General features: G+C 43.2%; 1 protein-coding gene across 1 annotated transcript in view; it reads left to right on the top strand.

Annotated features, from left to right (window-relative positions):
* LOC147666166 (uncharacterized) overlaps window positions 1–21,346 on the top strand; it is a 161,585-nt gene extending 140,239 nt beyond the window's left edge. Inside the window, exons 6-8 of the mRNA XM_086949251.1 lie at window positions 14,022–14,145; window positions 16,706–16,829; window positions 21,052–21,346. Coding sequence (XP_086805377.1) covers window positions 14,022–14,145; window positions 16,706–16,829; window positions 21,052–21,346 — 543 coding nt within the window. The remainder of the gene's footprint in view (window positions 1–14,021; window positions 14,146–16,705; window positions 16,830–21,051) is intronic.
* Window positions 21,347–21,679: the final 333 nt, after the last annotated feature.

Genomic DNA, 21,679 nt, shown 5'->3' with positions numbered 1-21,679 from the left:
AGGAGCGGAGACCGGGGGCGAGTCGGACAGGCGCTGAACACCTGAGCGGTATGTAGAGCTCCCACGGCGTCCCCCGCTGCCACCCGCTGTCACCCACCGAGACTCTGAGGGCATTCCAGGGGCACACCAGTAAAGGGCCGGTGATTGACGGCGGCGCCCCTGCTGATGACGGCGCCGCCTTGAGGCCTTCCCACCGACCTGCTCCGGGGGCCATACACCCCTCTCTCCGCCACAGACGAGCCTGGACCCGAGGGCAGAGATGTGCCCCCCCCCCCCTTCCCCATTGCTGGCCGCGCTGTTTGGCGCCGGCGGTGCCTGACTTCAAGATGGCGCCCTTGGGGACACACTTTCTATGACCGGCAGACGCAGGCTACGGGAACACGAACGCAGAGGATAGGGCCCTGGTGGACTCTGGAGGACTCTTTCGTTGGACTAGTCCCTCCCTCCATACCCTGCATCCTACCCTGGAGTTCTGGACTTTTTGGTTCCGTCCAGAGGTGTCAGGGTACAACACCCAAAGACCCCGGAGTCCCACCTGCCTTGGTGCACAAATGAACAGAAACACGGGCTTCTCGATGGTGGCGTCAAAGACCAAAGGTTTATTACTGCAGGGACACAGAAATCACAGAATCTACACACGGGCAGAATCTAGGAGACTGTTCGATTTGTACAAAGTGGGTTGCTCCTTATATACCAAAAATTGTGCTCTAGGCAAATATTTCACATGTCGGTACATTCCCAAACCTTTGTGTCTCTAAACAATAAATATTTGGCGTTACACAGGAACTGTCGATAATATCTGATACCAAACATCACGAAGAGGGGTTCCCACCAGTCCATCACAATCCCTTGTCAATATTGCATTCAAGACCCGGACCGCCTCATCGTAAAGTTCGTTACCTCCCCCTAATAAAGGCCCAGAAGGAAAGGAGCAGAGCCAGGTGCAGAAGATAGAAAAGCGGGATAAGAGATGTTTGTGGGTTGTAAATGGGCAAGGCTACCGGCTTCGGCCGCCTAATCATGATCAGGTACAATGGACAGGAAAACCAGTTCAGGTGGGCTGGCCTCGGGCAGAGGAGGCAGCCTTTGTCGAGTCATGCAGCTTCAGCGTGATCTGGTTTAAGGTGCACGTGTCATGTAAGAGGTGAATCTCCGGCTAAGGCTACGTGTCCTTAATCAAAGTGAAGTAAATGAAATGATCAGAGGCTATTGCATATGTGAGGGCAAGGAACCACAAAATGGCGGCCACGATCTAAGATGGATGCCGTGGGTATATCAGAAATATGTCAATGGAAGGAGTGCTCTTGCTCGTAGCGTGGCGAAAACACCAGGATATGCTAAATGGATCATTTGCGGTTCGCTGATACTAATTTTATGTATTTCCGACAAACTTGAAAACACGGGTTCAAGTCGTCACGGAACCGTCACGGAACCTCAGACCCTCCTTTTGCCCTTACATAGGCAATTACTCAATCTATGTCTGAATCTAGTTCTATGCTCATCAGGTCAGTGACATGCTGTTGTATCATCATCCTTTCTCGTGTCTTTTCTCCAAACGCAGGTGGTTTCCTAAAACAGGTTGTAGCACAAAGACTACACAGAGCAGGACCACACTGGATAATCAGACAACATGAGAATAGGAATACTAGGATGACACCAATGACCATTAGAACCTTCCATCCCCACGCTGAGATCAGAGTCCAAAACCACTCCATGAAGGACCAGTTTCCCTCATCTACATGTATGGAGTCCGAAATCTTGTGCAACTTAGAGATCGCCTCGTAAACTGTTGGAGCATTATTAGGAATAAAGACACAGCAGCTCGATTGGATCATTCTGCATACCCCACCTCGATCTGCAAGTATAACATCTAGAACCATACGGTTCTGCAATGTCATGAGCCTATCCGCCTGAAGCTCAGCTGTCAGATTGCTAAGGGCACCAGCAGTTTCGGTAATAGTAGATTCAACTACCCGTGTTAGCTGACGTATGTTTCTACTATTGGCCATAGGCCCCCAGAACGGAAGGAAGCCTTTGAAGAAGTCTCCAGCTTCCTGACCAGCGGTATCTTCCTTGCTGAAGACACCTCTTGCTACTCTTGTTCTGTGGTAATCAGGTGAAGCAGTGTATGTCGGAGGCAATAATCGAGCAATATAACATGATCCTGAGAAGTCGGCAGGCAACCATGTATAAGCTCTGTCTCGACAAATGAAGTAGGTACCCCTAGCAGTAAGGAAGGCAGGGGAAGAGTTAGCCGGAAACACATAAGTCTCTACGCACTCACTCCTCCCTAGCTGAGCTCTCGGATTTCTCCCATTACCTTGCAAACAGACCTGACCTCGGTGAGGTACGACCCAGATTGGAGTTGAGCTTTTACGCTTGCTTTCTCCTAAACTAAGGCGATACTCTGAAGTATTCCAACTTAAATATACTCGCAATTCGTCTCTAGGGTATGATGGAGTATTATTGACGTCTTTGACCATGTCAATAATTCCCTGGACTAAAGCTTTGTTGGCAGAGTTATATTTAGTGGAACGTGGTGGACGTGGAGGATAGGTCTCAAGAGCATAAGCAAAGATGGTTTGAAGGGCCTGAAATGATCCATTGTAGCTGAAAGGCAAAACCAGATAGGGAATACCTTTATCCATAGTGTGAGGTATCAAGCCACACACCCAACAGTCTGTCGTGTTAACTACCAGTTGGTGTTGGTGCAAGAGCTGTACAAAAGTATTATTAATGAATTCTGAGCGTCGAGCTTGCTCATGTTCCGGAAACGAGTGAAAAGAGTGTATAGAAGAAACAGTAGAAATAGCAGGATCAAGGGGAGGTACTGTAGATACTGGCACAAAAATCAAATTTATGCTAAAGACAATTCCACCCACCAATGTTGCTAAAACAATCAAAAATGTAATGGCACATTGCATCAAGAAACATTTGCTATGAAGAATTCTATTTAGTCTGTTTCTGCGAACGTAAATCACATTTTCTCGTTGCAGCGCAGGAAGTTCCATCTTCTACAATCCGCTCGCGACCACTGATGATGTGTACGTAGATGAAAATGCCTCTGTCAGCCCTGGGAGTTCCCAGTACTAACAGAAAGATCGACCTTGTGTCAGACCCCTGCAAATTCAAACTAGGCACACAGCCACGACCCTACGGCTACCCAGACGGCAAGGCAATTTTAAAAACAATAAACAATAACAAACTTCCTGGCTGAAGGCAAAAGTTCAAAATATATATATATATATCAAAATCACAGTATGCAGTTGCCTGCTTTATTAGTCCTTTTTATGGCTTCTAAGGTTGTATTTCTGCTTCGCTGGTACTGTCTGATCGGAGAATAGTGTATCACTAGCAGCTGTTGCAGAGTTTACGTTCGCAGATGGCAAAGTTTCTTCTGATGCTGGAGACAAATGTTCAATGTTCAAAGCAGTCTTTTCAAGAGGAGGGTCACGTTTCAAAGTGTCAGAAATCAAATCGGCATCGCTGAAAGGGACAAATTTCGGAGTTGTTTCAGCTTCGGAGGCACCAATTCCCTTCTTCACCCAGTCGTCGTAGGGCAGCGGCAGTGGAACACGCTTTACGTGAGAAGCGTGGATCCAGTGCTTGCGACCAGCAACACGTACAGCTGTCCTCGTCGCCAGCAGGATTTGGAAGGGGCCGATGTAGCGAGGCTGAAGATTCTTTGTCCTCGCAAAATTTCTGACCACCACGTGGTCGCCGGGTTTCAGCTGATGCCCTGGACTCTCCGGAGGTTTTGGCAAAGCATCAAAGACCTGTTGATGAATAAGACTTAATTTAGCAGTCAAGTCGTAAAGATAGTCTATCAACATAGGATATTCAATGGAGCAGAATTGTTTAGGCCTTGGCACACCCCAGACATTTGCCGGGCGGCCAAATACAATCTCATATGGAGAAAGCCCTATTCTAGAATGCACTGTTGCTCTCGTTGATAACAAGGCCAAAGGAAGTGCGTCTGGCCAAGCCAAACCTGTGGATGCTTGAATTTTGGCTATTTTAAGCTTGAGGGTGCCATTGTAACCCTCGACTAAACCAGCAGACTGGGGATGGTTCGCACTATGAAATTTTTGTTTCAATCCTAGACCAGCACACACACTCTGCATAACTTTCCCTATAAACTCACTTCCGTTATCTGACCATACAATCCGTGGCATTCCAAACCTAGGGAAAAATTCTTTGAGAAGAATTTTGGCAGTTGATAAAGCAGTGTTGTCCTTTAGTGGGTATGCTTCTATCCACCTGGAAAAAGCACAAACCACCACCAGGACGTATTTTAAATTGTTGCAGCGTTCCATGTGAATGAAGTCTAACTGTATTACTTCAAAGGGACAGGAAGGAGGAGCAAAATGACCAGCTGGAGTTGGAGTTCCCTTGCCAGGATTATGCATCAAGCACACCATACAATTTTTCACCACTCTCTCTGCACACTTACTGATTCCCTCATTCTTCCAAACCGGAGCTAACATCCTACATATCCCTTTAGAACTTATGTGCGCCACTCCATGCGCCATCGTCACTACTGCAAGCACATACGCATCAGGCAACATCCAACGCTGCTGTTCTGTCAAATCGATCCAACATCCATTCGAGTCCAATTTGCCCGTACTTTCTCTCCATACGCGTTTCTCTTCCTCAGTCGCTTCTTTCTGAATCTCTTTCACACTTTCCATTGTGTCCTCACACATTCCAGACTCAGCAATCCATCTTGCAGACGTAGCAACATACATTCTACTCATCATGTCTCTAGCTGTCTGTTTAGCGGTTTCATCAGCAAAGGCATTTCCCCGACCAACATCATCCGTGATTGCTTTATGAGCACTGCACTTCACAATCGCAACTTCAGTCGGTAAGGTTAGAGATTCTAACAAGTCGTTAACTAGCTGACCATGTTGAATCTTAGTCCCATGGGACGTAATGAAACCCCTTTCTCTCCACAACCGGCCAAAACTATGGGCCACGCCAAATGCGTACTGACTATCTGTAAACACATTCACTCTCTTTCCCTCAGCTAAAACACACGCTCTCGTAAGAGCTATTAACTCTGCAGCTTGGGCAGAATTCTGACTCACTCTTGCAGTCTCCACAATCGTCTTCAAAGTCGTTACCGCGTAGGCAGCAGTCACATCACCATTCTCCAATTTAAAACATGACCCGTCCACATACAGCGTACCATCTGGGTCGGATAGAGGAGTATCTCTCAAGTCGATACGACCTTTTGTCTCTTCCTCCGTTTTGAAATAACAGTCATGTGGCTCAGAATCACTCAACTCTTGATCAGTCGGCAACAATGTTGCTGGATTCAATACATTGCATCTTTTGATCTGAATATGACTCGCTAATAACGTCAGCTCGTAACCAGATAATCTCGCACTAGTAAGGTGTTGTGTCTTCGTTCGGTTCATGAGTGTGTCCACTGCATGAGGAACCATGACCACTAGCATATTGTTCATCACCAAACCAGCAGATTGTCGAATGGAAGCTGCAGCTGCCGCTGTAGCCCTCAAACAACTAGGCAATGCTCTAGCTACCGGATCTAATGTTGATGAGAAATACGCACAAGGGCGTTGTTTATCACCAAACTTCTGTGTCAAGACACTCAACGCGCAACCTTCTCTTTCGTGAACGTAGAGCGTGAATGGCTTACTGTAATCAGGTGTGCCCAATACAGGAGCTGAACACAAAGCTTTTCGTAATTCAGCAAAACTCTCTTGACATTCATCAGACCATGGCACCGGACTCGGAACATTTTTCCCAGTCAAAGCTACCAACGGCTTTGCTAAAAGTGAAAAATTTGGAATCCATTGCCTACAGTAAGAGGTAATACCTAGAAAGGCACGTACTTCCCTCTGTGTGCGTGGAACACTCATCTGCGTAATTGCTTTTATTCTTTCTGGGGTCAACTTCCTTCCCTCCTTTGATAAGAGGTGACCTAGGTAGGTTACTTCTTGGCAGCAATATTGCATTTTGGAAGGTGACACCTTATGGTTCAAATTAGACAAATGATGCAATAGTGAAATTGTAGCTGCCTTGCAAGTTTCCTTGTCATCGGCAGCCACCAAAAGATCATCTACGTATTGTACTAGGGCAGAACCTGGAGGAAGGACAAAAGAATCTAATTGGCTTTTTAAAGCTTGACTGTAAATAGATGGACTTTCACAATAGCCTTGTGGAGCGCGTTTAAATCTGAAACTCCGACCTCCTAAACAGAAGCCAAAAATATCTCTGCTTTCCTCGGCTATCGGAATGCTGAAAAAGGCATTCTTCAAGTCGATGACTGAGAACCATGTAGCTGTAGCAGGAATCAATGTTAACAAAGCAGTAATGTCTGGCACTACAGGAAACTGCGGAATTACAATCTTATTAACTTCTCTAAGGTCTATGACAAACCTATAAACTGGAGGCTTTGTAGGATCTGTTCGTTTCAAAATCGGCAATACAGGACTATTACAAACATTTCCTCGCGTTTCTTCAACCACACCTTTTTTAATCAAATCTTGCACAATCAATAAGAGTGCACGCTCACCTTCATTCGATATTTTATATTGAGGAATTCTTGGAAATTTCACATTCGCTTTCAAAGTTACTACATACGGTGGAATCTCTAGTAGACCTACATCATTGGGACCAGTCGCCCAAAGAGAATCAGGGAGTGAACGTAGCTCCGGCGGGAGTGCGTCCATAGACAAGTACATCGGAGAGGTGAGTCTTTTACCCAAAGTAAGCTGTACTCCTTCCGGAGAACAGTACAATGTCGCATATAGTCGTTTTAACAAATCTAAACCAAGCAGATTTTCATTACAACCTGTCGTCAAAATTAAGGGTGCTTTAAATTGACACGGTCCAACAGAAATAGACAAAGGACCAGATATCGGGTTGTACACAGGGGCGCCTGAAAAACCTACGGAAACATTTGTTGAGCCAGACAAAGGTGCGCCAGGGAGTTTCGCATGCATGATAGAACTTTTTGCGGCACCAGTATCCAACAGAAACGGTTCGACTACACCTGATGTTGCTACTGCGACATAAGGCCCACTCTGATCCACTGGAACTGATACTACTCCCTCTCTCTGTCCATGGCTGTCCTAGTACCCATTTTGTTGAAATCCCTCTTCAACTTCACAATAATCCTCAACAAGATATTGCTGAGATCTATTCTGTTGAGCTGACTGTACATTTCGCTGATCAAAGTGATTAGAAGGACGATCATTAGTTTGTGGAGGCATAGCACCTCGTCCCCGACCTCTAGAATTCTGTGCAAAACCACCACGACCTCTCTGAGCTGCTGCCGCATTATTTTGCGCTAAAATCTGACAATCATTTTTATAGTGACCCTCTTTCTTACAGTACGCACACTGATTCCACTGGTATTGAGGCCTGGTCGAATTATAATCTGTCTTTTGATACGAATTCTGTTGCATATTAGTCTGATTCGTGCGAGGCGGATACGCCTGCTGTAAAAGAACTTTAGTCTTTAAATCTTTCGTTTTCTTCTCTGATTTCTCCTTTTCCTCTTTATCCCTATTTTCATAGTACTGTGCAGTCGCAAGTATTTGCGCTGTCGTAGATACAGCCCACGCACTTTCTGAGTCTTTCAATTTATTGCATAATTCGGGTAACAAATTATGCACAAATTTATCGACAAACAATCTCTGTCCTCCTTCAGTGCTCATATCCTGACCACTATGATCCACAAAAGTCTCTTCGAACCTCGTGAAGAAGTCGGAGACACTTTCGTCTTTCTTCTGCTTGCATGCGGATAATTTATCCCAATTAACACGCAATGCTGGCATCAGAGTCTTCATTAAATCTATTATTCTGCCTGGCAGATTAGCAATTAGGGGTTCGGGTTTCGCACCACCTATTTGTTGAGCATCTGCTGCAGTGATAGCTGCCCAATCACCACCTAAAGCAGCCTGATGATCCTCTCTACGAATTTTAGCCCACACTGGTTGTGGAACTACATTACCGAACAACATATCAATGTCGGCTAAGTTCATTATACAAGCCTCAACTGTCTGTGTCAATTCCTTGTAATATCCGGCTGGATTCTTACGTGGATCTGGCAAGGCCTGTTTCACTGCCAACACTTCTGCTCGCTTCCACGGAATATGTATCCATACTCTTTGGAACTGTGCTGGAGCAGCTGCAATACCCGCATTATCATCACGTTGTACTGCTTCGCGCCAAATTGGAGGAACCTCCCTCATAGGATATTGGCGACTTAGCTTCATTCTACCTTTCTCTAAATCTCTCGGCGAGCGAAGAGATGGATCAATCCTAAAACTCAAAATGAGTTCCATCGCTTCCTTTATATTATCGCCCACTATCATTCCAGCAGCAAACTCTTTTTGAATCTTAATTAAATCTTCCAAATCTGATTCGACATCGTCTTCTTCTATTTCCTCACGCAACAACGAGCACATCTCGTCGAAGACGTATCGCTGTGTTGGCTCTCCCCATTGCATAAATGTCTCTAACACATCTTTCGTACTATATCTTCTAACTTTTGTAATCCATCTGAGAGCCGTGGAGTCTAAAACTCCCCGTTCCTCAGTACTTGGAAGCTGACTCCGTCTCTGAACAGAGTCAGGAGTAGGAGTCTTAATCAAGGTTTTATATATAGGAGACAGCATATTAGTAACAGAATCAGTAATTCTTCGACGAACAGAAAGTGGAGTTAGTACACTCGCAGACATAGAGAACGCAGTAGAGGTAGGAATAGATGACGAAACAGTAGGAGTATCGAGGAAAATAGTTTGAGGACCAATAGGTACAGTGGTAGGTATAGGAGCGGGCAGTGCAGGAAGAGGAGGAGCTGTAGGAACATTTACATTCACCACAGGAGGTATAGGAACTTGATTCTGAGGAACAAGAACACCAGGTTGTCCAGCAACCGGCAATTGAACATTCGGTATAAGTGGAGCCGTAGCACCTTGTGCATACGGTGGAGGCGACCGTAACAGATAAGATAGCAGAGGATCGTTTTCGGAATCCTCCAGTATCTTAGCCATTTTCGATGGCAAGGCAGGATAGCACTTGTCAAACGCTAAGTTACGCTCTCTAATGGCTACATCTATGGCTTTCTCACACTCGTTAGCCTGCAACTGCTTAGTCGCTTGCTCTAGAGTTAACTCTTCTAGTTCTTTTTGCTCTTTTTTCAACCTTTTCATTTCTCTCTGTTTGGATTCTTTCCGCCAATAACGAAAAGAGTCAAACATTGCCGGCCGGGCTTTCTTCCTAAACAATTTCGCTTCTAAATTGTCGAGAATCTCTTGTTCAAAACTACCATGCAGTGGCCAACTAAGGACACCATCCTTCTTACAATAACGGACCCATATCTCATTATAAGTTATAGGACCCACACCATACTTACAATATAGGTCATATAGGGGAGTCCCAATCGGAGGAACCAGACAAGAGTCCTCTAATTGTGAGTCACTGTTGCAACTAAAACAAGACAACATTTTCCGACTTACCATTTTCAGTCCGGAACACAAAACAAACAAAACACGAAACAAATTGTGCACTTGAACCAAGAACTTAGGCCTACCAAAACGAACTGATGTATCGATACTCAAAACTGAACCAAATAGATTATCGTAACCAGAACAACTAGTGATAATCTTACAAAACCAAACCAAACCAAGAACCGATCAAGGATTTTTAACAATCCTCACAAAAGTAACCAGCTAGCTATCACTAAATACTTAACTGAGGCACTGAAGACGTCACCAAGGAGAAACCCGTCACGTTTCGCCGTACTAAGGACTGCACCACTTCGGGTCCAAGACAGGGCGACGGTCAAGGCAACGGCCCACTGCAGCCGTCCTGAACGGGAACCCTCGTGGAAGAGAACTTCAGGGCCACTTTTGCGATATGCCGGGATCGATGAAGTGGGGCGCCTCCCTCAGGAATCTTCACACGAAGCTTCTCGAACTCTTCAGGCTTTTGGACCGGTACCGAATGACGTCGCCCCACGTTGGGCGCCAATTGGAGTTCTGGACTTTTTGGTTCCGTCCAGAGGTGTCAGGGTACAACACCCAAAGACCCCGGAGTCCCACCTGCCTTGGTGCACAAATGAACAGAAACACGGGCTTCTCGATGGTGGCGTCAAAGACCAAAGGTTTATTACTGCAGGGACACAGAAATCACAGAATCTACACACGGGCAGAATCTAGGAGACTGTTCGATTTGTACAAAGTGGGTTGCTCCTTATATACCAAAAATTGTGCTCTAGGCAAATATTTCACATGTCGGTACATTCCCAAACCTTTGTGTCTCTAAACAATAAATATTTGGCGTTACACAGGAACTGTCGATAATATCTGATACCAAACATCACGAAGAGGGGTTCCCACCAGTCCATCACAATCCCTTGTCAATATTGCATTCAAGACCCGGACCGCCTCATCGTAAAGTTCGTTACCTCCCCCTAATAAAGGCCCAGAAGGAAAGGAGCAGAGCCAGGTGCAGAAGATAGAAAAGCGGGATAAGAGATGTTTGTGGGTTGTAAATGGGCAAGGCTACCGGCTTCGGCCGCCTAATCATGATCAGGTACAATGGACAGGAAAACCAGTTCAGGTGGGCTGGCCTCGGGCAGAGGAGGCAGCCTTTGTCGAGTCATGCAGCTTCAGCGTGATCTGGTTTAAGGTGCACGTGTCATGTAAGAGGTGAATCTCCGGCTAAGGCTACGTGTCCTTAATCAAAGTGAAGTAAATGAAATGATCAGAGGCTATTGCATATGTGAGGGCAAGGAACCACAAAATGGCGGCCACGATCTAAGATGGATGCCGTGGGTATATCAGAAATATGTCAATGGAAGGAGTGCTCTTGCTCGTAGCGTGGCGAAAACACCAGGATATGCTAAATGGATCATTTGCGGTTCGCTGATACTAATTTTATGTATTTCCGACAAACTTGAAAACACGGGTTCAAGTCGTCACGGAACCGTCACGGAACCTCAACCCACCCTTCCTCTATGCTGTGAATGCTGCTGTTTTTTTCTTGGACAGTTCTCGCTGGACTCTAGCCCTTCCTTCCCTCTAGACCTTTGCATCCCACCCACCCCTCCTCTATGCTGGTACTCGTGTAGTGTTTGCAGCGGTCCTTTGTACTCTCTACCACCCCTATATTACCCCTAGAGTGTTTCCAGTCACATCCCTACTGTCAAGATAGAAGATAACGCTAACGACTAGTATACTATTTGATATTTAGATTGTATCCATGTGTATCCCCTCCCTGTGTTAGAATTATAGCTTTTACGACTAATCGCCTGTGGAACTGTTGGAATATAGCCAGGTGTATCCCTTCCCTCGTGTGAGGAGATAACCCTATCCACTAGAGCAAGAAGAAAGGTGTTCCTGAAATGTGTAACGTAACTGATTCTTTCTAAAGTGCCTTGTAAAGGGGCAGCTGAAATTCCAGGAGCCTAGTCCCGACAGCTCGACGACTTCGGAGGGCTGGAAGTGGTCCCCCGCTACACGGCGGAGGAGGGCACTGGACATCGAATGCTGTCTTATGTAAAGCGCTCTGATAACCTAATCGGTTCAAGATCCTGAAAGGTGCAACGTAACTGATTCTATGTAAACTGCTGTGATAACATGTAACGGAACTGGTGCTATGTAAAGCGCTCTGATAACCTAATCGGTTCAAGTTCGCGCTATAGAAAACTCTAAAAATAAATAAATAAATAAATAAATCACTCAGTCCCACCCTCTTCAACGTATACATGAGTCCCCTCGCATCCATCGCGCGCCAACACAACCTCAACATCATCTCCTACGCAGACGACACCCAGTTGATCCTCTCCCTCACCAAAGACCCAAACACCGCCAAAACCAACCTACACGAAGGGATGAAAGAAGTAGCCGAGTGGATGAAGACCAGCCGTTTAAAGCTGAACTCGGACAAAATGGAAGTCCTTATCTTAGGATCTTCCCCCTCCGCCTGGGACGACTCATGGTGGCCACCGGCCCTGGGAAACGCACCCATACCAACGGACCACGCACGTAACCTGGGCTTCATCCTGGACTCCTCCCTCTCGATGACCAGACAAGTCAATGCCGTCTCTTCATCATGCTTCAACATCCTATGTATGCTCAAAAAAATCTTCCGTTGGATCCCTACCGAAACAAGAAAGACGGTCACTCATGCACTGGTCACAAGCCGTCTGGACTACGGAAACACCCTTTACGCCGGAACCACAGCCAAACTACAGAAAAAACTCCAACGCATCCAAAACGCCTCAGCCAGACTCATCCGAGACATCCCCCGCCAAGACCACATTTCCGGTCACCTGAAAGACCTCCACTGGCTCCCCGTCAACAAGAGAATAACGTTCCGTCTCCTCACCCACGCACACAAAGCCCTCTACGATCTAGGACCCGAATTCCTCAACACGCGCCTGTCCTTTTACACCCCAACCCGCCAACTACGATCGTCCAATCAAGCCCTCGCCGCAATCCCACGCATCCAAAGATCCACCATGGGGGGAAGATTATTCTCCTACTTAGCGGCCAAGACCGGGAATTCTCTCCCCACCCACCTCCGCCTTACACAGAACCACCTCTCCTTCAGAAAACAACGAAAAACTTGGATATTCGATAAGTAAAGTAGCCCCCCCCCCCTCCCTCAAGCGCCTTGAGACCCTCTGGGTGAGTAGTGCGCTATACAAATTTTAAACTTGAAACTTGAAACTTGGGCAAGTTGATGAGCGATAAGTAAAAACATGGCAGGCTAAAACTATTGTTCCGATCGTTCTGGCCTAATGACGTTGTCTCTTTGCCGGTTCAGTGAACCAATGCCTAGTATGCTCAAATGTATGGCTAATGAATGTCCACATTTCTTTTGGTTCTGGTTGTGGTAAATGGCATAATATGAAACTACTTCAGAATGAGGCGATATCCATAAAAACAGTCCTACCTAATTTAGTCGCACTCAGACTACACTAAATAGGCCACCAGCTAGATCCAGGATATGCTTGTTTCTCCCCCCTCAACCACGTTAAGCGGAAATTGTCAAAAATCTTAGTGTCCATTCTTGAAAGGCTTGGGTGGTTTTTTAGCCAGCTGAGTCGCAAAGTCCTTTGGAGGACTTGAGATAAAAAAGCAAAGCTACAGCAATGTCTTCAATACCAAAGATATATACAGAAGGTGGTCATAAAGATGTGCAGTAGTGCCATGTCAAGACATTGAATCTGGAATTAGAGTGAAGGTGGTAGTAAGTTTACAGTTGTACATCAACGTACAGTATTTATGGATATTTTATACCTTCCATTTGATGTACTCTGCACCTATGTAGTGCAAGTAGGTCTTATTGTGATGTAAAATCCAGCATCATTTTAACATCCATGAAAATGTAGTGTGGAGCTGTTATGGCTTGGGAATACTGTAATCTGACTTGGAGTTGTAAAGTCCACGGTAGTTACCGGTTTTGCTAACTCCAATTTAATGCTCTAAAATTGAAGTCTAACCGGTGAAGAAAATGCTTAATAATGCTGCCACGTCCAAACAAGCATTGGCATAGCCAATAGGTCTCGCTCTTGGGACCGTATAAGTATTTAGTTATGCAGCACCATATCCTTGATGAAACAACACCAACATTTGCCTGGCTAAACACTTATAAGGTCCCAAAGGCAAGACCTATTGGCTATGCCAATGCTTATTTAATATATATATATGACATCCATATGTTTTTTTGCACAGTTTTCATAGGGATGATTGATAGTACGATGTAGTGTGTAAGTGGACCTATTGTGTGTGTATTGCTCAGCACTTTAGGGAGGGATTTTTGCATTTGGTAAACCCTCCCCACTTTCTACATTAGTATATGTAACATATTACGCTCTGCACAACTGCATAAATGCTTTATATTGGATTACTAAATAATATTTCATAAAGATAACTATTAGTATATAAAAATTCATTTGTAACCTTAGCAATATGGGCATGAAATGTGATATTATTTAAGTATCCTTTTTAACAGACTCCACTGTCTTGCAGGGGGGACACTATTGCCATTGCATCCAAAAGACTATGTGGAGGAGGAGGAGGATGAAGCAGATATGTCTTCTGAGATTGATTTGGATGAAGAGAGACTTGAGCCAAGATCTGATGATGATGACACGTAAGGCCGCAACATATGGCTATGAGTATTTGAAGCACAGAAAAGTTATTCTATCAACAAAGATGTTCACCAATGAGGTGCTCCTGCAAGACAGTTATTTTTAAAGTTTAAATATTTTCTTGGAAGTATGAACTTGCAGCACAAATAATCAGGTTACACAAGATATCAAGTGCTACGTTCAGTATATATATCACCTAATCAATACCAACATTTCAAAGCAAAATGTTGTCCAAAATGAAACCCATCCAACCAGAGGGTGCTGACACCTAGCGACTAATGCCAGCTCACTTCAGTTTCTCTCCTCCTTTGCACAGCAACTCGTGAAAAACACTCTTCGGATGCACGAGGAACATGGACACTCAGCCTCCTCACCATTTCACCATTAAATAGATCACAATGGCGTACTGTGGCCCTCAGTTTGACCCATAACATTGCTTGCTGAACACTATCATTCTGAAATATGGCAAAGTGCTACTTCAATTCTAATATTTGCTTGTCCTACTTAACAGCATTATCACATTCAGCCTTCAAAGATGCAAAATATTCATCTTGCTTCTTGATCTGTTTCTGTAGAGTGTACAACACATTTTCTTTGTCCTGTAACCCATCTTGCACTTTGCTCAACTCACCATAGCTTGCATACCATTCTGTAATTTATCTTGAAGCAACTGCCTCTCAAACGTATGCTTTTTCTCTAACTCAACCAACTCAAAAACAGTCACAAGCCGTCTGGACTACGGAAACACCCTTTACGCCGGAACCACAGCCAAACTACAGAAAAAACTCCAACGCATCCAAAACGCCTCAGCCAGACTCATCCGAGACATCCCCCGCCAAGACCACATTTCCGGTCACCTGAAAGACCTCCACTGGCTCCCCGTCAACAAGAGAATAACGTTCCGTCTCCTCACCCACGCACACAAAGCCCTCTACGATCTAGGACCCGAATTCCTCAACACGCGCCTGTCCTTTTACACCCCAACCCGCCAACTACGATCGTCCAATCAAGCCCTCGCCGCAATCCCACGCATCCAAAGATCCACCATGGGGGGAAGATTATTCTCCTACTTAGCGGCCAAGACCGGGAATTCTCTCCCCACCCACCTCCGCCTTACACAGAACCACCTCTCCTTCAGAAAACAACGAAAAACTTGGATATTCGATAAGTAAAGTAGCCCCCCCCCCCTCCCTCAAGCGCCTTGAGACCCTCTGGGTGAGTAGTGCGCTATACAAATTTTAAACTTGAAACTTGAAACTTGGGCAAGTTGATGAGCGATAAGTAAAAACATGGCAGGCTAAAACTATTGTTCCGATCGTTCTGGCCTAATGACGTTGTCTCTTTGCCGGTTCAGTGAACCAATGCCTAGTATGCTCAAATGTATGGCTAATGAATGTCCACATTTCTTTTGGTTCTGGTTGTGGTAAATGGCATAATATGAAACTACTTCAGAATGAGGCGATATCCATAAAAACAGTCCTACCTAATTTAGTCGCACTCAGACTACACTAAATAGGCCACCAGCTAGATCCAGGATATGCTTGTTTCTCCCCCCTCAACCACGTTAAGCGGAAATTGTCAAAAATCTTAGTGTCCATTCTTGAAAGGCTTGGGTGGTTTTTTAGCCAGCTGAGTCGCAAAGTCCTTTGGAGGACTTGAGATAAAAAAGCAAAGCTACAGCAATGTCTTCAATACCAAAGATATATACAGAAGGTGGTCATAAAGATGTGCAGTAGTGCCATGTCAAGACATTGAATCTGGAATTAGAGTGAAGGTGGTAGTAAGTTTACAGTTGTACATCAACGTACAGTATTTATGGATATTTTATACCTTCCATTTGATGTACTCTGCACCTATGTAGTGCAAGTAGGTCTTATTGTGATGTAAAATCCAGCATCATTTTAACATCCATGAAAATGTAGTGTGGAGCTGTTATGGCTTGGGAATACTGTAATCTGACTTGGAGTTGTAAAGTCCACGGTAGTTACCGGTTTTGCTAACTCCAATTTAATGCTCTAAAATTGAAGTCTAACCGGTGAAGAAAATGCTTAATAATGCTGCCACGTCCAAACAAGCATTGGCATAGCCAATAGGTCTCGCTCTTGGGACCGTATAAGTATTTAGTTATGCAGCACCATATCCTTGATGAAACAACACCAACATTTGCCTGGCTAAACACTTATAAGGTCCCAAAGGCAAGACCTATTGGCTATGCCAATGCTTATTTAATATATATATATGACATCCATATGTTTTTTTGCACAGTTTTCATAGGGATGATTGATAGTACGATGTAGTGTGTAAGTGGACCTATTGTGTGTGTATTGCTCAGCACTTTAGGGAGGGATTTTTGCATTTGGTAAACCCTCCCCACTTTCTACATTAGTATATGTAACATATTACGCTCTGCACAACTGCATAAATGCTTTATATTGGATTACTAAATAATATTTCATAAAGATAACTATTAGTATATAAAAATTCATTTGTAACCTTAGCAATATGGGCATGAAATGTGATATTATTTAAGTATCCTTTTTAACAGACTCCACTGTCTTGCAGGGGGGACACTATTGCCATTGCATCCAAAAGACTATGTGGAGGAGGAGGAGGATGAAGCAGATATGTCTTCTGAGATTGATTTGGATGAAGAGAGACTTGAGCCAAGATCTGATGATGATGACACGTAAGGCCGCAACATATGGCTATGAGTATTTGAAGCACAGAAAAGTTATTCTATCAACAAAGATGTTCACCAATGAGGTGCTCCTGCAAGACAGTTATTTTTAAAGTTTAAATATTTTCTTGGAAGTATGAACTTGCAGCACAAATAATCAGGTTACACAAGATATCAAGTGCTACGTTCAGTATATATATCACCTAATCAATACCAACATTTCAAAGCAAAATGTTGTCCAAAATGAAACCCATCCAACCAGAGGGTGCTGACACCTAGCGACTAATGCCAGCTCACTTCAGTTTCTCTCCTCCTTTGCACAGCAACTCGTGAAAAACACTCTTCGGATGCACGAGGAACATGGACACTCAGCCTCCTCACCATTTCACCATTAAATAGATCACAATGGCGTACTGTGGCCCTCAGTTTGACCCATAACATTGCTTGCTGAACACTATCATTCTGAAATATGGCAAAGTGCTACTTCAATTCTAATATTTGCTTGTCCTACTTAACAGCATTATCACATTCAGCCTTCAAAGATGCAAAATATTCATCTTGCTTCTTGATCTGTTTCTGTAGAGTGTACAACACATTTTCTTTGTCCTGTAACCCATCTTGCACTTTGCTCAACTCACCATAGCTTGCATACCATTCTGTAATTTATCTTGAAGCAACTGCCTCTCAAACGTATGCTTTTTCTCTAACTCAACCAACTCAAAAACAGTTCACCAGCTAGATTAATTGACCGTTTATTCTGCTTAGCTTCAGCAGTCGCCAGGATTGGTTTAGCCAAATGTCAATATGCTAAATATAATTGGCTGGCGCAACATTGGGATCATATGTTGTGCCCACTATTATAGGACTTAGGACTCAGTCCCCAACTCCTGAAAAAAAGTTGAGAAAGGGTGTAGCCCAAATGGACTCCTGTTGATTAAAAAAAGAATTAGGGGATCTGCAGTACAACAGTGAGGCTCCCGTGTCATTTCACAGACTTACTGTGGTCCTGCCAGAGCAAGCATCCCTACCATGGTGCTGCAGCTCCATAAAAGCTTCCGTACCATGGTGCAGGATCCACAGTACCGGTTCTTGTACTGAGGGCTGGCACCAGGGAAGGAAGTCTGCAGTACACTCTGACAGGTATGTAATGTTTACCACACAGTTTTTACTAACATGATTGGTACAACGTAGGTCAGTAGAATGCAGGTAAGTACCACACAAGCCTTTTTTGGCCTGTTTATGATGCAGTACTTTACAATGCAGGCAAGTGTTTTTTTGAAATGACATTTTTAATGTCATAAAAAGAAAGGGTAAGGAATGGTTAAGGGATAGGTACGTGTAAATGGGGGTAAGGTTTTAATTAGGGGTTTGTGATCAGTAGAGATTAAGGAAGGCTAGACTTTTTAAAGATTCGGGGTGGGTACAGATAGAGAGGGTAAGAGGTGTTAGGGTTCAGGGCAGGTCGAGGTAAATGGGGTAAGGAGTTTTTATGGTCCAGGAGTTTGTAGATGTAAAGGGATTTAAGGGTTAGGGGCAGGTAGAGGTAAAAGGATGTGTCTTTTACATTTGATGGCCAGGTAGAAGTAAAGGGAGGAAGGGTTTTTAGCGGTCAAGGGTGTGTAGAGGTAAAGGTAATACAAGATTTTTAGGGTTCAAGTGCAGGTAGATGTAATGGGTAAGGTTTTTTTAGGGATTCAGGGTTTGGTAGAGATATAGGGAGGTAAGAGACTTTTAGGATTCAGTGGCACGTAGAGGTAAAGGGACATAGGGTTTTTAAGGGAGAATATATATGTGTGTGTATGTATATTTTTATAAAAAGGGGTATGGGTGGGCTCTTTAACAGTCTCTCTCTCGCTATATATATGTTTATGTACACATTTAATCATATATAAAATATCAGTTGTTAGAACACATAATGTGCTTCAAAACACCACGTTGTAAAACAACATAATGTTGACAACAATGTGTTGTAAACATCCATGGTAAAGGCATGCATTATTAATGAAGTGTATTATAACAGCTGATATTCCCATGGCACCATCCTCTGGAGAAGCCCAGTAGCCAACCCCTGCTGTGCATGGGCAAAGGCAATGTGAACCAGTGGCTGGTCACCCACAGAATGTATGGTGAAGTATCTGGCCAGGGGCCGGTCACTGTGGCCAACTCCTGCTGCTCATGGCAAAGGACGTGCACAGCAGGGTTTGGACGCCTGCTGAGGGTTGGCCACCTTGGAGAGTTGGGCAGAGGGCTTCGCTTGACATTAGCCATAAACAGAGGTGAGATCCCAAAAAATATTGAGTTTAGGATATAATAAAAAAAACAAAGAAACTCACTCAAAAACCAAATGTCAAAGTGACATTAGAGTTAGGCTTGGTAATAAGATTGTAACATACATTAAAAAACACTCCAGAAATCCACACAAAAAACCTGCTAAAATGCAGTTACAGTTACAAAGCAAAACCTCAAAAACACTGAAATTTGCCAAATAAACTTCAGTGAACTAATTATAACTTACACCCTGTCACTCACAGCTTAAGACTTCACGTGTTATATCACTCATTACATGTTAAATTACATCATTGGTGACATCACTGATCACATTTTAATTGACGTAACAAATTACATCATCTATGGTACTACCTACAAACTAGAAACAGTTATTATCACACGACTCGAGGGCAGAGATCCACAGACAAGCCCTTCTTCAAATTCCACAAACGTGTACCTCCAGATTTGGACGGAGGTCTTTTTCCTACCTGGCCCCATTCTATTGCGATAAACTTCCCCTAACAATTTGCTTATGCAGAGAGCTGGGTACGTTAAAAAAATTCCTAAAAACCTGGCTGTTTTAGTCAGTTTTTCACTAGTCTTATACTTCAGCAGAAGCGCCAAGATATTTCTTCAGGGATGATTTGTTGCGCTATACCAAGAGAGCATAACATAATCAACTCGAATATCATTTTAAAAAAGAAAATTGGTGGGGAAAGCCCTAAAGTCATGTACCACATAAAATTACTATGTGTACATGTGAGGCAACAGAATGGACGTTAGCTATTTCTGTTTCTTGAGAAGACTTGCTCAGTTTTGTGCCTAGCACCTGTTTTGTTTGTTTGATTTTTGGTCTCACAGAAAACCTTTATTAAGATTCTGCTTAGATGAGCTCAGAAACAGGTGCCCTTTATGCTAAGGCAAAAAATCACAAATAGGTAGTAAATTGTCATTGCTTATTTTGACAAGACCAGCACATTCTACCTTTTCACCACAAAAGAAATGTCACCAAAGGTGACATGAGATGATCGGAATTTGAAAGAATTAATGAATTTCCTGCCAGCTATCACGGGAAAATCTAAATTTTTCATAACAACATTTCCAAAGGACGGCACTGCGGCTGATACTTTTTCAGTAGCAAGAATCTTCCTTTGCAGCGTACTTTACCTTACCATCCTCCAATCCACTTGTTTTTCTGGAAATTGAGATAATCATGGATTTTAATTATTCTCATTAGCTATGATTGGTGCTAGTTGGTTTAATGCTTCGCTCTTACATTAGCATTACTACTACAAAATGTATCTTTATACACAAATTACTGAAATATTATCAAGTTTTTTTTAGAAAATGGAGAATATTATCTTAGCGTTAACCTTCCTCTGTCACTGATAACCTTAACATCCAATTTCTTTGAACATGTATAATTTGGAGTGAGAGAGGGATTGTATGAAAGCTAGCTCTTGTGAAAGGTGCCTTAATTCTGAAAACATTTTTCAAAATAAATTCAATGTTCCTTCTGACCTATATCATCGCATTATCTCCTATGTTAAGCTGATTTTGTAATATTTTGTTAATGTAAGTTAATAGTCTAGTCAATCAAGATAATTATATATTTTATGACGGTGACTTGTTATACTAAAATCCCATTTACAAATTCATGCATTACCATACATAGAACTATCAGTCAATCTATTGTTCTGTACAGTTCTATCAAGTTATGTTATTTTTTTTCTTTATGGTATTGAATTGTAATATAGCTATTGGAATCAACAGCATCCTTAATAATACAGAGTTTGACCCCTTCTTATTTAAACTAAACTTACAAAATCTCAAATATATAACCAAATTGATAACATAATATTTTAAAACAATGATTGCAAAATCCTTTTACAAAGAATTTTTGGTATTTTGGTAAGAGTAGTTCAGTTTTAACTGCTTTGATTATCATTGTTCTTTTCTTCAGAAATTTTGAAGACTCTGATGATGAACTGAGAGAAGCGTTGGTAGAGTCTTTGGAACAAGTTATACTTCCCAAAGAAGAGATATTGAACGACGAAGTAAAAACAGAAGAGATATGCCTAGAAGAGCAGAAGTCTAGAGAAAAGCAGAATTTCCCAAATTCCCCAGAAGAAAAAGTGCAAAAAGAGGACATGTTACAAGAAGAAAAGAATGAGGCCATACCCATCAAAATACCTTTAACAACTGGGGCAAATTTACAAAATAACTCTGCTTCATCTCGCATCTGTGCCGTTGAATAGAAATGGAGGGATTTGATTATATATTACACAGTGGTTTCTCTTTCTTTTTTAAAGGAAGAAACATTTTTGAAAGTTGTACCTAGCCAATGTGTTTGGGGTAAAATATTCACTGTGTAATAATGCTGTGAAGCATTCCTATGTCAGCTGATAGGTGGGTGTTGTGAAATCCACAAACAGAAGATGTGTGGCTTACAAAGATGTGAGTGTTAAAAAAGTACAAACCTACATTTCCCAGTGTTTAAAAAAATCTTTTTATTGTATTTTCTCACAAGCAAACAGTATGTAAAATGATACATGGAGCAACCAAACCCCCAGCTTGCTGCAGCATACAGA

The sequence above is a fragment of the Lissotriton vulgaris genome, unplaced genomic scaffold (genome assembly GCF_964263255.1).
Source record: "Lissotriton vulgaris unplaced genomic scaffold, aLisVul1.2 SCAFFOLD_769, whole genome shotgun sequence".
NCBI lineage: Eukaryota > Metazoa > Chordata > Amphibia > Caudata > Salamandridae > Lissotriton > Lissotriton vulgaris.
This window is presented reverse-complemented; position numbering and strand designations above follow the sequence as displayed.